This window comes from Echiichthys vipera (genome assembly GCF_963691815.1).
Source record: "Echiichthys vipera genome assembly, chromosome: 5".
In the NCBI taxonomy this organism is placed as follows: domain Eukaryota; kingdom Metazoa; phylum Chordata; class Actinopteri; order Perciformes; family Trachinidae; genus Echiichthys; species Echiichthys vipera.
The window spans coordinates 29,581,073-29,595,555 of NC_139830.1; the positions used below are offsets into that span (position 1 = coordinate 29,581,073).

The window sequence follows — 14,483 nt, forward strand, 5'->3', positions numbered from 1 at the left end:
CTAAGAGGCTGTCGGCCTGGGTTTTAAAGTCTGAGTGGAGATACTGGAGACTTTAAATTTGGCTAAGATCTACCTGCCAGTCAAACTTAAGATAACTACATTCATCCAAATAACATGGCTCTGCACAGTTACCCTGGGGGCAGGGTGGCTAATTTTTTTGGCTGAAAATAGTCTAACATGTCTAGACTAATCTAGCAGAAACTGTACTGTGGTCTAACACTAAAGACTTGAGGATTCAATGAGTCCAGTCATCTTGTGTGATGATGTTAGTCCCATAGGAGACATTGCATTATCTAAAATGACCTGTTGTGACCTTTAGGATAATCATAGCCTCATGCAGCTTTACAAACACAAACCAGTGACCTAGGGCATTCAAAGGTTGGATGGCTTTCCTAGGTATACTGACGATCAGGAGGTTCCTGAGCAGTTTACAGCTTAGTGTCATCATGACAGATTTACCATCTGGATTCTGATCTTTGTGACTTCCATGAATTTACTTCGCTATGGCTGGTACACTGGTAACACTGGTCTTAGCAGAATAACATGTACAATGTTCACGTGCAAAAACTTATTTCCTTGCAGAGATTCTCCTTTGTTATTCACCGCAAACCACAAAAGAAGAGGAATAGATTTTGTCTCACTTGAGGTTATGTGTGTGTCTAAAGGCAGGCCAGAGCATCTGAAGCATGTCATGAGTCAGGAGACAGGAGGACAGGTCCAGGCCTTGAAGGTGATAACTACAGGAAGACACCGTAAAACATTCTCAGAACAAAATTCTATTACAACATTAAACATTTACATTGAGCTAGTTACATTACATAACAGATGGTACATTCTGATTGGTACATTGGGTTTTTTGGCATAGTCAATGATCTCCAATGGAGAGTGTCTTTAACCAACAGCAGTGCAAACTGAAATTTACTGGCGGAGGGTCTGGATTTTCAGGGTAAGTGTTAGACCCTTTGCAGTCACTTTGACACCACAGTCTGGGAATAAGATTGGTTTTCATAGGGAAAAAATGCAGGAACCAGGACACGATAGATATTGTAGTTGCTACAATTCTTACGGTTATGTAACTGTGATGTTATGTAACCATGGTTGTGGCAAAATCAGTTAATTCCAACTTCCCTACCTAACACAAGAAAACCAACAGAGATCAGAGCTCTAATTTTGTAACTACCATAACATTTGCTTTGCATATTGCCAAAACATCAAAAAAGTTAGAACTTCTGGTTTAGCAGAGGGAGAGGTAGACATGTGTGAGGGAGGCTCCTGTTCTTTGTAAATTTTATACACCTCATATTGAAAAAGCACACTTTTTTTGACATCCTTTCATCTGTGAATCTGGGAAAGCATGAGCCATAATTTGCAGACAAAGAAAGAAGATTTAGTTATTACCAAACCAGGAAAGACAATGGCGGCTACCAAAGCTAAGATGGCTAATGTTACTGCTAGGGATGACTCTACATGTCTCCTGGCGTACCTGGAAAAGTTGCCTACCATGCTGGCCAGAGTGTCCTCAAAAACACGATTGATGATGCTCTGGCTCCATTTGCAGACTTTGTCAATAAATTGTGTGAAACCATTGAAAGCCATGGCAGCCGGATTACAGACCTTGACTGAGCAGTTAGGCTACAGTAACAGATTTGTCAACCTTGAAGATACTGTATGTGTGCCTCACTAAAAAACAGTAACAAGCTTATTACAGACAGAGTGGATGTTTTAGACAACAGATCAAGGCGCTGCAACCTGAGAGTCGTCAACTTGTCAAAGAAAGTAGAAGTGGCCAACCAGGTGACATTTATGTTGGGCTTTCTTTGCTTTTTGCATGACTCATTCAATATGCAAGGTTTGCAAAATGAAAGTCAAGTTCTTCAGCAACACTATGAGCGGCCACTGGGGTCAAGTGAGCCGTTATTCACTTCTCTGTGGCCAAACCAGCCGGACCTATTTGTGTAGTGCGCCCATATTCTGACATTTATGGTAAATGCATTTAAACAAGACAGAGGAGCTGACATGAAGGTAAACACTTTCCTCTAATTCTGTCTCACTCTGCAGTATAAAACTCTGACATGAAGGTAAACACTTTACTGTCATTCTGTCTCACTCTGCAGTATAAAACTCTGACATGAAGGTAAATACTTTACTGTCATTCTGTCTCACTCTGCAGTATACAACTCTGACATGAAGGTAAACACTTTACTGTCATTCTGTCTCACTCTGCGGTATAAAACTCTGACATGAAGGTAAACACTTTACTGTCATTCTGTCTCACTCTGCGGTATAAAACTCTGACATGAAGGTATAAAGGTATAAATCGCAGTTTTTTTCATAGTTTGGACGGGGGTGCGACTTATACTCTGGAGCGACTTATGTGTGAAATTATTAACACATTACAGTAAAATATCAAATAATAGCCGGGGCTATTAAGAGACTAGGCGTATATCAGCAATCGTCACACACACACGTCAACCAATCAAAATTCGGTGGGGGCGGGTCATGGCAGAAGTGCATTGGGAAAAAAAACATGCTACCTGCTACTTCCGTACCTATGAGTTGGCGGAGTTGTTCAGAAGTGACACCGAGGAAGAAGAGTTCATTGGATTTAGTGATTAGGGGTGACAGATTGTTTGGTAAACGTAGAGCATGTTCTATATGTTATTTGAATGACTCTTACCGTAATATGTTACGTTAACATACCAGGCACGTTCTCAGTTCGTTGTTTATGCGTCATATAACGTACACTTATTCAGCCTGTTGTTCTCTATTCTATTTTTTATTTTAAATTGCCTTTCAAGATGAAATGCTAATTCTTGGTGTTGGATTTTATAAAAATGCGACTTATACTCTAGTGCGACTTATATATGTTTTTTTCCTTCTTTATTATGCATTTTTGGCTGGGGAGACTTATACTCCTGAGCGACTTTTAATCCGAAAAATACGGTACTGTCATTCTGTCTCACTCTGCAGTATAAAACTCTGACATAAAGGTAAACACTTTACTGTCATTCTGTCTCACTCTGCAGTATAAAAAGTTTGTGTGTCTCTGTAGTCTCAGGGCTGTGTTGTGCCTAGTGGAGCTGGTAGGGTCTCCCATGGCAGAGTGGTCTCAGGCGAGGGGCCGGACTAAGAATGGTTCACAAAGACTCAATGGACAAACAAGGAAGAGGAAGAGAGACCCTGCCCGGAGGAAGCCCGGGGCCCCCGTGTCGAGCCAGGCCCAGACGGAGGGCTCGCCGGCGAGCGCCTGGTGGCCGGGTTTGCCTGGGAGCCCGGCCGGGCACAGCCCGAAAAAGTGACATAGCAACTCCCTCCTCTCCATCCTGTGGACCCACCACTCGCAGGAGGAACCACTTGGGTCGGGTGTGCTGCTGCATAGGTGGCAATGAAGGTGAGGGGCCTCGACGGACACGGGCATCAGAAGCTGGCTCTGGGGACGTGGAATGTCACCTCTCTGTCGGGGAAGGAGCCGGAGCTTGTGCGGGAGACGGAGCGCTACCAGTTAGATCCGGTGGGGCTTTCCTCCACACACAGTCTCGGTTCTGGATCCGTGATCCTGGATAGGGGCTGGACCCTATTCTTCTCTGGAGTTGCCCAGGGTGTGAGGCGCCGGGCTGGTGTGGGGATACTAACAAACCCCTGCCGGGGGAAACTCTGACTGTTGTTTGTGCATATGCACCGAACAGCAGTTCAGAGTATTCGGACTTCTTGGATCCCCTGAATGGAGTCCTGCATGGGGCTCCAGTAGGGTACTCCATAGTTCTGCTTGGAGACTTCAACGCCCACGGGAAACATCACTTCAGCTCCTTGCAGCGGCCATGGCAGCCATTTTCTAAATTCAATTTAAATTCCAACAGATTTATGCATTTTTCATCATATCTCCTGAACAGGACATGTCAGCACAGAATAGATGATGTCGGCTCCTGGGTCAGTGACAGATAAGGGTTGGCAAGATGAGCAATTCAAAAATCGAATATATGTTGGTTTCATGTAATTAAAAAAAATGACATTTGCACCATTTTTTTCACAAAAGGTGTGACTGAATGTGCCTGAAAATTTCAAGCAGTGTAACCATAAAAGGATGAGTAATATTAAACATTTCATATTTACTGAACAGGGGCTATTAAATGCACAATCCATACTTTACCTTGCAGGGGTGCATGAGAGCACAGAACTCAGTACAAAGCATTTGAGAGACGTCATACGAATGTTGGAGAGACGGATTGTTCTGATTGAGGCCAGAACCTCTGCAGTCAGTCTGGGGTTCTGGAACTCATACAGAAGGACCAGGAGATCCATCAGCTCCTCTGGTGGCTGTGGCTTGCTGAGCTCTAGTATTAAATAAGATAAAAGACTCTCATTATCCACATAGCTTTCTAAGTATATTTAAAGCTTTCTAATAAGTGTAATTGAGAGTCACAAAAAAGCACCAAAGCCCTCAACTCTTGGCTCAGGAAGGGCTAAAATGTAAACACTATTACTCCTGGCATACCATTTTGGGGTTTTTCGAGTGCTGCACAGATCTTATTTTGACCTGCCCCCACCCCGGCACCATGATATAGTTTATATCCTATAATAATCAGTGATTCGCTGCATGTGAAACTAAGTTTATCTTTTAAAACAAATTCAGAAAACACACATATGTTTGGACTGACGCTGGTTGATGCAATGGTGCTTTTATGTGACCTTGGGACACTACACACGATCAAGACATTATTTCTGGCATGGAGTGCGAGGTGATGGAAATTATGTATTGCAAATTTTGTCTGTGTCCACTACTTGGCGCTAAAGAACACACTAACTATGGGTCATGTTGCTGTATATCATGTGTAGACCACATCACGTAAATCTGACGATGTTTGTTACATCAGGCTGACTGTAGGTGACACTATGACTATGATTCAGTCTGGGTGTGTAGATGTTTTCAGGGCTGGACTCTTGTCCAGCATGTGAAATTTGGGGCAGAATATAAAATGTAAAGTTCACTTGAAATTTTTACTCTCCACATTTGAGATGGATCTGTTGAATTCTCTAGGAGTAAAAATCCATACCTGTAAAGTGCCAAAAATAATGTACTTTCACATGATCTATGACATCATCGTTCAAGAATCGACAATTCCCTTCATAATTCAGCATCACATTACTTGGAGGGTTACACCCAACCAGATTTGAAACAAATTTGGTAATCCCTCTAGAAGTTCTTAAAATGGCGGACTTCCGGTTGGGCGGAGCTAATGAAAGCCAATGTAAAGTATATTTGAAACAATGAAAGATATGTGGTTTGCAAATTTCGTGAATATTGGAGCACCTTTGTTTCAACTAAGGCCTTCCGCGTATTAGGGGGCGGTATGGAGCCCTCTAAACACCCATGAACCAAATCGCCGTATACTATAATGTTCACAGGTTTTGATATGTGTGCCATGTTTCATGAGTGTTCAAGTATACCAAGGGTGCTAAAAATGCATTCAAATCGAAATTATTAGTTTTTGTGCTTTCTAAGGTCTTCAAACTTGTTGATGGCAGCTAACACACATAACACAACCAAGCCAACTTCCTGTTCGGTGAAACTTTTTCAAAAACTGTCAATATGTTCTTAAATATTAAATCAATGATCCCATCAAATGTCATAATGATCAAAGGAACTTTATCCCAACCATGCCATGCATTTGAGGCGCGATGGAGCCTCACCTGAGCCAAATCACTGAAGAACTTTAGCCAGTTTTTGTGAATTTGCAAAAAATCTTGTGAAGCTTCAAAGCCCGTCAAAAATACCCACAACCAAACACAGAAATAAAATTAAGACAAGATATCATCTGCGAATCCCCTCTTTTGTGGGTCACCCTGCCAGTATCAGGACTGTAGTATCTTAAAGAGATACTTTACCAGGTCTGTGTCATAGTTATGTGGACTTTGTGTTCAGATGAACAATGTTTGGTCTGTCTCATTGGGGGAAGTCCCAGAGGAACGGAGCATCAGAGATCTAATGACAAAAATTCCGGCAGATTTCAGCAGATCGCCATCCTGCGCTCCGTCCGCAGGGACCTCAGCTCAGAGACAGACCAAATGTTGTTCAACTGAACAAAATGCACACATTGCTATGACATAGACCTGAACTAAAATTGGTATCTCTTTAAATAAAATAAAAGACTATCGTCATATCACCGTAGCCATATAGCTTTCTGTTTCAAATACAATGAAATTCGAAATCAAATAAATGTACTTGACGGGCCTGAAAATATTCTGTTAAGACAGATCAGTGATGTTCTCTTGCCCTCCTGGTGCCTGGTGTGTTTGCTGCAGGCGTACTATGTTCAGCCCTTTGCTATAACAAGTATAGCATTAATGCATAATGGAATTAGCAAGCTAGCTAACAAGGCAGTTAGTTAGTTACTTGCTTATAGGTATTGCAAAACATGCATCTCCATTTCATAGACATATAGCTATGTGAGTCTCTCTCTCTTCATCTTTTTCTGACAATAATATTGTATATTGTTTTTCTTTAAAAGCAATATCGTCATTAGGGGAATTTCTACTGCCCGACCCTAATTTGGTTTGTCTCAACTCACACTTCCCACTTACAAGCAAATTATGTTGTGCAATCATATGGTAAGGACTAACTCATTTATAAGATGCTTTTTTGGGATTTTTTGCGGTACAGATACACAAGACTAGATTGAACTCCATACTCTTGAGAACACAAATAAAAGAAACATCAATTTAACTGCTCAACACATGCTTGTTCTGAATGGACTGGAAGTCTATGAAGCTTCAAGTGTTACCTTATTCATGATGTTTTAAGTAAATCTTAAAGACTTAACCGTTCTTAAAAATAAAATCAGTAAGTAGATGTGTAATATTTTAAACTGAGGTAAGTTCAACTTTTTCGAACATGAAAACAAAGCATTCTTTTTAAGCAAGACTGAAAAGAACATATATGTTACCTCTGACCAGGTGATTCCTAAGGGCGTGGGTGATCTGGGCCACAGTGGTACTCTGAATGCTGCATCCAAGTTGCTGCAGAAGGACACGGTTACCATAATGCAGCAGTCCACCCATGAAGATGGGGTAGAGCTCGAAAGGCTGGCCTTCACTGCAATGCTGTGGCTTCGGGCCATGGACTCCCAGGAGGCTTTGCTCCACCTGATCTAGGACATCCTCATTGTAGCTATCCTCAGTACGGAACATCTCAGCTGCCATGGTTCTGGCAATGCCGCCTTTGTTGTGACTGACTATTTTCTCATAGAGCTTTGGAAAAAGCTTAAGGAGGTTAAAAACAGCGAAGATTCGGAGAGGGATGAACTTAGAAAGGATGTTGACAATCGCATTGACATCCTCACCTGCCTGACCAATGGCCAAAGACACCTGCCTGGTCAGCTTCTCCAGAGCTGATTTATTCTCTCCTAGAACCACATAGAGAGCTGCCAGGTACTCCTGCATGGCCGGGACAGCAAATACATACCGTCTCTGATCGTTTTCACTGGGTTCTTCTGGTAAATGCTTACCACTTTCCACACAGGGAGCCAAGAAGAAGTCTAGCACGTCAGTCCGGAACATTGCTAGCTGACGTAGCTCCTCATCTGTTTTTGTCTTCCCTCCTATCCACTGTTCCAGTTCCTTTTCTGAGAATGACGTGCGTTTGTATGTTACACCATCAAACGCAAGTTTTCCAAGTGTACGGACTACATACAACATCAGAGAACTTTGGTTCTCCTGAATGGGCAAATTTGTCCGTGTCCCTGTGCCCAGCACCTCACCTCCAAAGTTGAGCCTGAGGAAGCTGGTGTATATGCCAGTCAGTGTGCGGATGGGTGCTTTGGCGTCGGTGAAATGGAGGAAGTGTAATGTAGCACATGTGAGCCAGCAGTAGGAAGGGAGGAAACAGGCCGTAGCCAACTGGCTTTCTCTCTGAAGGTTGAGGTAAAGCAGCTCTATAAGAGCTTGGGCCTCATGGTTATGTGTAGTCTCCCCACTTTGCTGCAGTAGGCGGCTGGTGAAGTAGGCCCGCTGGCGGTCTGGGTCATTGAAGCCACAGATCTGTGCATAGCGACTCACATACTTCTGAGGGATACGGTCCAGGGCAGACAGTCTAGTGGTAACCAAGATGCTGGCCTGGGAAAGATACAACAGCCAACTTCCATAAGCAACAATCGAACATACTGAAATTAACACACTTTAGAAATACACATGGATTCAGAAAAGCTGCTTCTGATTACTTTGTAGGTACTAATATTTAGTAGGGGTGTAATGATGACGTATTAGTAGCAAACCGTTATGGTACAGGCACTTCTGGACGGGTACAGAGGTGGGCCGTGGTCCATAAATGTGGCATATATAGCGTTAATGTGGCGAATGTACAGTCTTGTTTTGCAGTGCGGCTCACACGTGCGCAGCATGGGTGTGCAGTAGCAGCCAGCGAGTGAGAGTCCTGTCCATGATGAGAGCAGCAGGCAGCAGGCAGCTGCAGACAGGTATACTTGAGCACGGCTGTGTGGATTGAACTAGCGAACAGAGAGCGAACTGCGTGCTGAACGCCATCATAAAACCGGATCTTGCAGACGTCACCCTGTCATTCAAATCCAAGTGTGGGACAACTTCAGATTCCAGGTTAATAATGAACATGCACACACATTTAAAAATGCACCACCCAGGTGTTACTGTCACTGTTGCTTTGAAAAAAAAAACAAGCTGTGCAAACCCAACTCCGACATATTTCAACAACCCATGCCTAGGAATTCAGAACGGGCAAATGCCATAACCTAAGTTAATGCTGCAGTTGCAATTTTTTAAGAAATATTTTATTTATTGGAGAATTGCAGCAGTATTTTTTTTTTACATTTGTCATACATTTTATTTGTATGTGTCATACTGAAAGCTAAAACTGTTTAACAATTGTGGATTCCTAATTAAATTTATGTTCATTCTGACAAACCAGCAGTTTTTTCATTTTCCCACTTAACTATGAAGAATGAACCGTGACTTAGTGTACCGTTACACCCCTAATATTTAGGCATGTTCTGTCTTGGGAGCAGAACCACACTATCCTGGGAATCCTGGGAATCCTGGGAAATGGACTTATATGTAATTACGGTCAAAGTGCATTGGTCTTATTTAAAGCAAGACTAATTGCGACAAGAAGAAATACACATAAAACTATGGGTTTCTAGCCTAAAAATCCAGACCCACATCTATCCAGACGTAGGGTCTGGGCACAATCAATAGTCTTTCCCAACCCAAGGGGCGGCCGCAACACATGCAGTTCAAAATACCACTGCACGCAGTTAGATAGCACTACAACCAATCAGAACAATGAACAAGGTGACGTATCTACATTAGGCAACCAGCAGGGCTAACTGGTAAATTAAACTTTTGCTGTATCCGGTCGGCAAAACAGCAAATACATCTTTCTTCAAACGAAAGATTTGAGTGCCATCTTTTGTTCATTTTTTAAAGAAAAAGCTAACTCAAAGTTGTCCAAAAGCGGTTTCAAACAACCACTGATCATCCAAAGACATATTTGTTGTTTACTTTTTACTCTACAGTCCTCTACCAACTGAGCTATCGCAGGGGCTACTACGACGGCGCATCACTGTCATCGGTTACACCCGACCATAACAGATTTGATTGGTGATCAGGGATTTTCTGACATAGCTAAGGAGCTCCAATGGAGGGCCTGTACCCAGGGCCAACGGCAGAGCAAACTGAAAATTTGCTGGTGGAGGTTCCAAAGTGACCACTTTATTGTATTATTCGATGGTATTGATAATTATTAAGGCAAAATAACTTTATATATGTTAGTCAACATTAGGATTAGAATAAACATAAAGCAAGGAATCTCTGAGTCACTAATTCCCATATCTCAAGAACTGTCCGTCCAATCTACTTCACACTTCTTCTTTCTGCTTTCACTAACAAATGTATTACTTTAGTAGAGGATCTTAGTTTCACACTGCTGAAAGGCTGTTAATTATGGCTGACTATTGATCTCTGTACTTTTATTTGGTACCAAATGAAATTTGTCCTTAACACTCAGTAAATCAATTATATGATAGATCATAGTATCGTAGAGTCTCCAAAACTGTTGAGAGCCAAAAACTGGCATCAAATATCTCATCAGAATCCTAAACTTGACCATTGGAAATAAAGGTCTGGAGCTGTGGAAAATGTACGCTCCAATCATGATTTTATAATGAATGGTATGTCGTATTTAGTACAGAGCAGCACTTCACTGAATAGTGAAGGTTTTTAAGCACAGCAACATTATTTACATTTTCAGTTTACAAAATTGAACCTGGTCCTCTACAACTGGAAAGTACGTTCTAGACTACTGTTATACATTTTAATTTACAACATTTTCTTTATTTCTTCTTCAGATTACGAGGCTTACAGTAGTTTTGTTTGACGCTAAGCTAACTGTCCTTCTGTCATAAAGACGTAGTCAGAAAAATGTTTTTGATCACATTTTCTGAAACGACACTATGCTCCGATAGAACATAAATCATCCGGTTTTAGAAAAAAGTGCCTGTTGTTTGGTTTGCAAAAATCCACAGCACCTGTATCATCCTGTCCACTCAGCGCAGTTCACAGTTTGTGCACACGTCACAGATCCCACCTCCCCTTATTGATGAGAGAAGAAACGGGCGCGTTCACAGGATTCTAGTGCACACGCACTGATGAGTACTCGATGGGAGGGAGCTGAGGAGCTCGTTGGTAGTGGGGGAGGGGCGTGAGAGTTGTAAACATTCGAAATTTGACTGAGCCAACTCGATCTGCCAGACTTGACTGCTGCAGCTTTAAATAACGCTCCACATTACCAGCAACAATCATGGTAGCAATTTGCACTTGACAAATAGATAGACATTCTAATGTTGTATTCACACAGTCATGCAAATTTGCTTTACGTCATGTTACTCATTCAAGTTTGATTACTGCAGTTGAAAGATTTCAACTTGTGCGGATACACAAATTAGCATCTATCTGTGTCTTTGCATTGACTTTTTATTACCCGAAAATGGCTGCAGTGTGACATATTTCTGAGAAACAGAACAGAAAAGAAAAATGGTGGTGGACTGTCCCTTACCTCAGGCAGGAGGTATTTCCTCAGCAGGTTGACCACCACTACACCAGGAGGCAGCGCCTCATTAGGATCACTGCAAAGCTCTGTGGCTCCAATTCGGAAGTCCAAGTTCATCTTCTCCATCCCATTGAATAGGAAAAGCACATGCTTGGCCTGGTTGCCCTCCCCACTCAGCAGGGGATGTTTTCTCAGGTGGAGGTACTTCCTGCCGACCAGGTCCCTTAAGGAGGCCACTCTATGAGGGAAAGGATTTATTACTTTGTGCACTTTATTACTAAAAACTGTACTAACAGCAGTGTTATACAGCAGCCATTGCATAACTGACCATTATAATATTCAGTTATTGAATTTAACTTATTTGATTTATTCAAATCAAATGCATGCACTGAGTGTTATGCATCAAACACCTGTACAAAACATTTTTTACATTCTGACAAAATTCTCACATAGAGATATTGTGGTTCCCATTTTGCTTGTCTAAATTAAAATGTCACCAAAATCTGGGGCAGCTTGCAATCTGCCACCATTTCTTTACTCATACAGTACCACCACTGTCGGCTGCCAAAGTCATACATTTTAGAAGTAGCTTACAAGATCAAATGGTGAAATCAGCTATAACAACACTGATGTCATAATTATCTTACTTTGTCAGTTGGCCAAGGTCCTCGCAAGAGAAAGGAACCAGCAGCTTGATGTGGGTTAGGGTTGTCCCAGTGCACCAATCCAGCACCAGCTTTCGGACCACTGTACTTTTCCCTGTTCCCACAGCCCCGTATAGCAGCACATTGAGCCCACGACCCTCACTCCAGCCATCAGTCGCCTCAAACAGCTGTTCCACAGTCACAGAGGGGCTGGAGGGGGTCTGGGTTTGGAGAGGAGAACTGAGCAGTCCTGCCCTCTCCCCAGCCTTTCTTTCCAGGATCAGTGGATCCACATGCATGGTCTCTGGACTAAAGTAACCACCAAACTGTTTCTCCTCCTGGGGAAGGTGGCTAAACCACAGGAAGAGTTTTCTTTTGTGGATTTCTATGAGTTCTTCTGAAAGAGAAAAAAAGTGGTGTTTCATATACGCCTGCCATTTTTAGAATTCAAATATTTTTTTACCTTGCAAGATGCCACCTGCTCATTAGGATCTAATGTAACCATTCAGATGCACATTCACACAATGATGGCACAGAGCAAGCAGTTCTCTGACTGTTTAACCATTCCGGACCTTCAAATTGGCTGTCTGTGTGGTATTTTGATGAGTATTGAGTTGATTGGTTTTGACAGTCTGGTCTGGTGTAGGAGCTTAAAGTTATTCACCGTAAGATTTTCATCTTGTTAATTGTCTGTTAAGTTCCTATCTCTCAAAGAGTGAGTTAAAACTGGTGATTGATCATAGGACCCAATCAGGGCCGGAGTGGTACTCATTTTCAGCCCTGGAGTTTCATACCTCAGACCGGCCCACTTTAGATCACGACCTATTATATTAAAATAATGTAATTATAACTTTACATGTTAAGCAAACAATAGCGCACTGTTCTCTAAAGCCTTGTAATTCCTACTGTAATTCTTACTATTACTAATGATCAAAAGTATAACGGGCCACTACTATCAGTGGGGCAAAGAAAGTGGTTTTATTGGAACTGATGCTTGCTTGTTCACACACTAGCTCACCTGATTCTTCCTCACCACTGGCTCCTGGCTCTGCCTCTGACTCTAAATCATAAAAATGTTCATAAATCTCGTCACAAATCTCCCCTTTTTCAAGTCAAAAATTCAAGTCAGTTTCATTATTGTAGTGCTGAATCCTCTATCATCATCAATTGCAATCTGGGTCCAATCAGCTCTCGTTTACATCTTCATGCAGTGTTTGTTTACAGCCTGCGCGCAACGTGATTCCCGGCCAAACGTTAGCGATTGGTTATGGCAGATCCAGAGTGGCACTGGGCAGATCCAATAGTTTTAAATTTCAACAGACACCTGCCTGCCAAGTTAGTTAAAGTCTATCAATTGAGTAGGTCCAGACTCTCTGTGCAAATGAAATGAAGTACGAGTCTGGTAGGACCAGGCTAGGTCTACACCATGCTCTTCATTATCTCATCTCATCTCATCTTCATCCGCTTATCCTGGATCAGGTCTCAGGGGCAGCAGCTTTAGCAGGGGACCCCAAACTTCCCTTTCCCGGGCCACATAAACCAGCTCTAACTGGGGGATCCTGAGGTGTTCCCAGGCCAGTGTGGAGATCTAATCTCTCCACCTGGTCCTGGGTCTTCCCAGAGGCCTCCTCCCAGCTGGACGTGCCTGGAACACCTCCCTAGGGAGGCGCCCAGGGTTCATCCTTACCAGATGATCCTGAACCACCTCAATATTCACTTAATGAGCAATCCTACCTGCACACTCTGGACCTGTGGGCTGATGGCCGGTGCTTGGTGATGCATCTTGTATCTGAAGGCCTACAAATCCCCTAAAGTTTGTGGCCAGTTATGTGGCGTTGCATCATAATATTATTTAAATTATGTAACGTTAGGTTAGACAGGCTATAAGAAATTATTATGCCAATTATTAGTAACATTCAGGGTTGCCGCGGTATGCGGTATTACCAGTGGTTGAGGCCAACACCGAGTTATTTTGTATTATTTTTTTCCAGTAATAAAGAAAAATCCGGTCTTGTGTGGAACGCGGAAGGACCGGTTCCACACAGCAACGCCGGTAAACAAACCCCGGGTAGCTCCTCGTGCTACGGCCATCCGGAGGCGCACAGAGCTTTTGGCCGTGATATTATATATAAAATTATATTATACTATTATATGATCGTTATAAGACGCTGTCACCGAGAATTTGCGCGCTGCCAGACGCTGTCACCGAGTGTGAGAGGAGAGTTGCCGATTTTTGCACATTTGGCTGCATCTGTCTCCAGAGCTTTTCTCTTTTTAATCCTCGCTTTTTCTGCGCCACCCTTGCTCTTTTTATTTTCCATTTTGGTTTATTATTTTCCTTGTACATCTGTGGTTGGAGCTAGGCAAACACCACTGAAGTGTGCGGACTAGTGCACGACACGTACGTTACATCAGGCTGCGTCTGCGTCTGTGTCTTGTTGGTGGCCGTGCCCTTAACCTGCGTCCGCGTCCCAGTTTCATTGGCATGATCTAACAGACCGCCAGCTCCCTGATATGACCAGCGACAGCGGTAACAGCATACACGTGATCCCCACTCCACTCAGTGCCATGACTGAACACCGGCACAAAATAAATAAAAATAATAATTGAACACCGGCCCTCGCGGCCCAAAAGTCAGACCGGCCCACCGGGACAATCCCGGTCCTCCCGATTAGCCACTCCGGGCCTGGACCCAATAATGAAAGCACTTTTACTTGTTTTTCTGTGTCTGTGGAGACATTCCCTACATAGATGTAATTAGGCCGCCA

General features: G+C 42.9%; 1 protein-coding gene across 2 annotated transcripts in view; it reads right to left on the minus strand.

Annotated features, from left to right (window-relative positions):
• Positions 1–14,483, minus strand: part of nlrx1 (NLR family member X1) — a 36,844-nt gene that overhangs the window by 11,816 nt on the left and 10,545 nt on the right. The window contains exons 4-8 of one of the 2 annotated variants that reach the window (XM_083913811.1): positions 11,719–12,109; positions 11,078–11,309; positions 6,942–8,109; positions 4,148–4,331; positions 642–737 (exon numbers count right to left, since the gene is read on the minus strand). In XM_083913811.1, the coding sequence (XP_083769937.1) occupies positions 642–737; positions 4,148–4,331; positions 6,942–8,109; positions 11,078–11,309; positions 11,719–12,109 (2,071 nt within the window). Of the gene's footprint in view, positions 1–641; positions 738–4,147; positions 4,332–6,941; positions 8,110–11,077; positions 11,310–11,718; positions 12,113–14,483 lie in introns of both variants that reach the window. The other variant, XM_083913810.1, reaches the window with a different exon arrangement.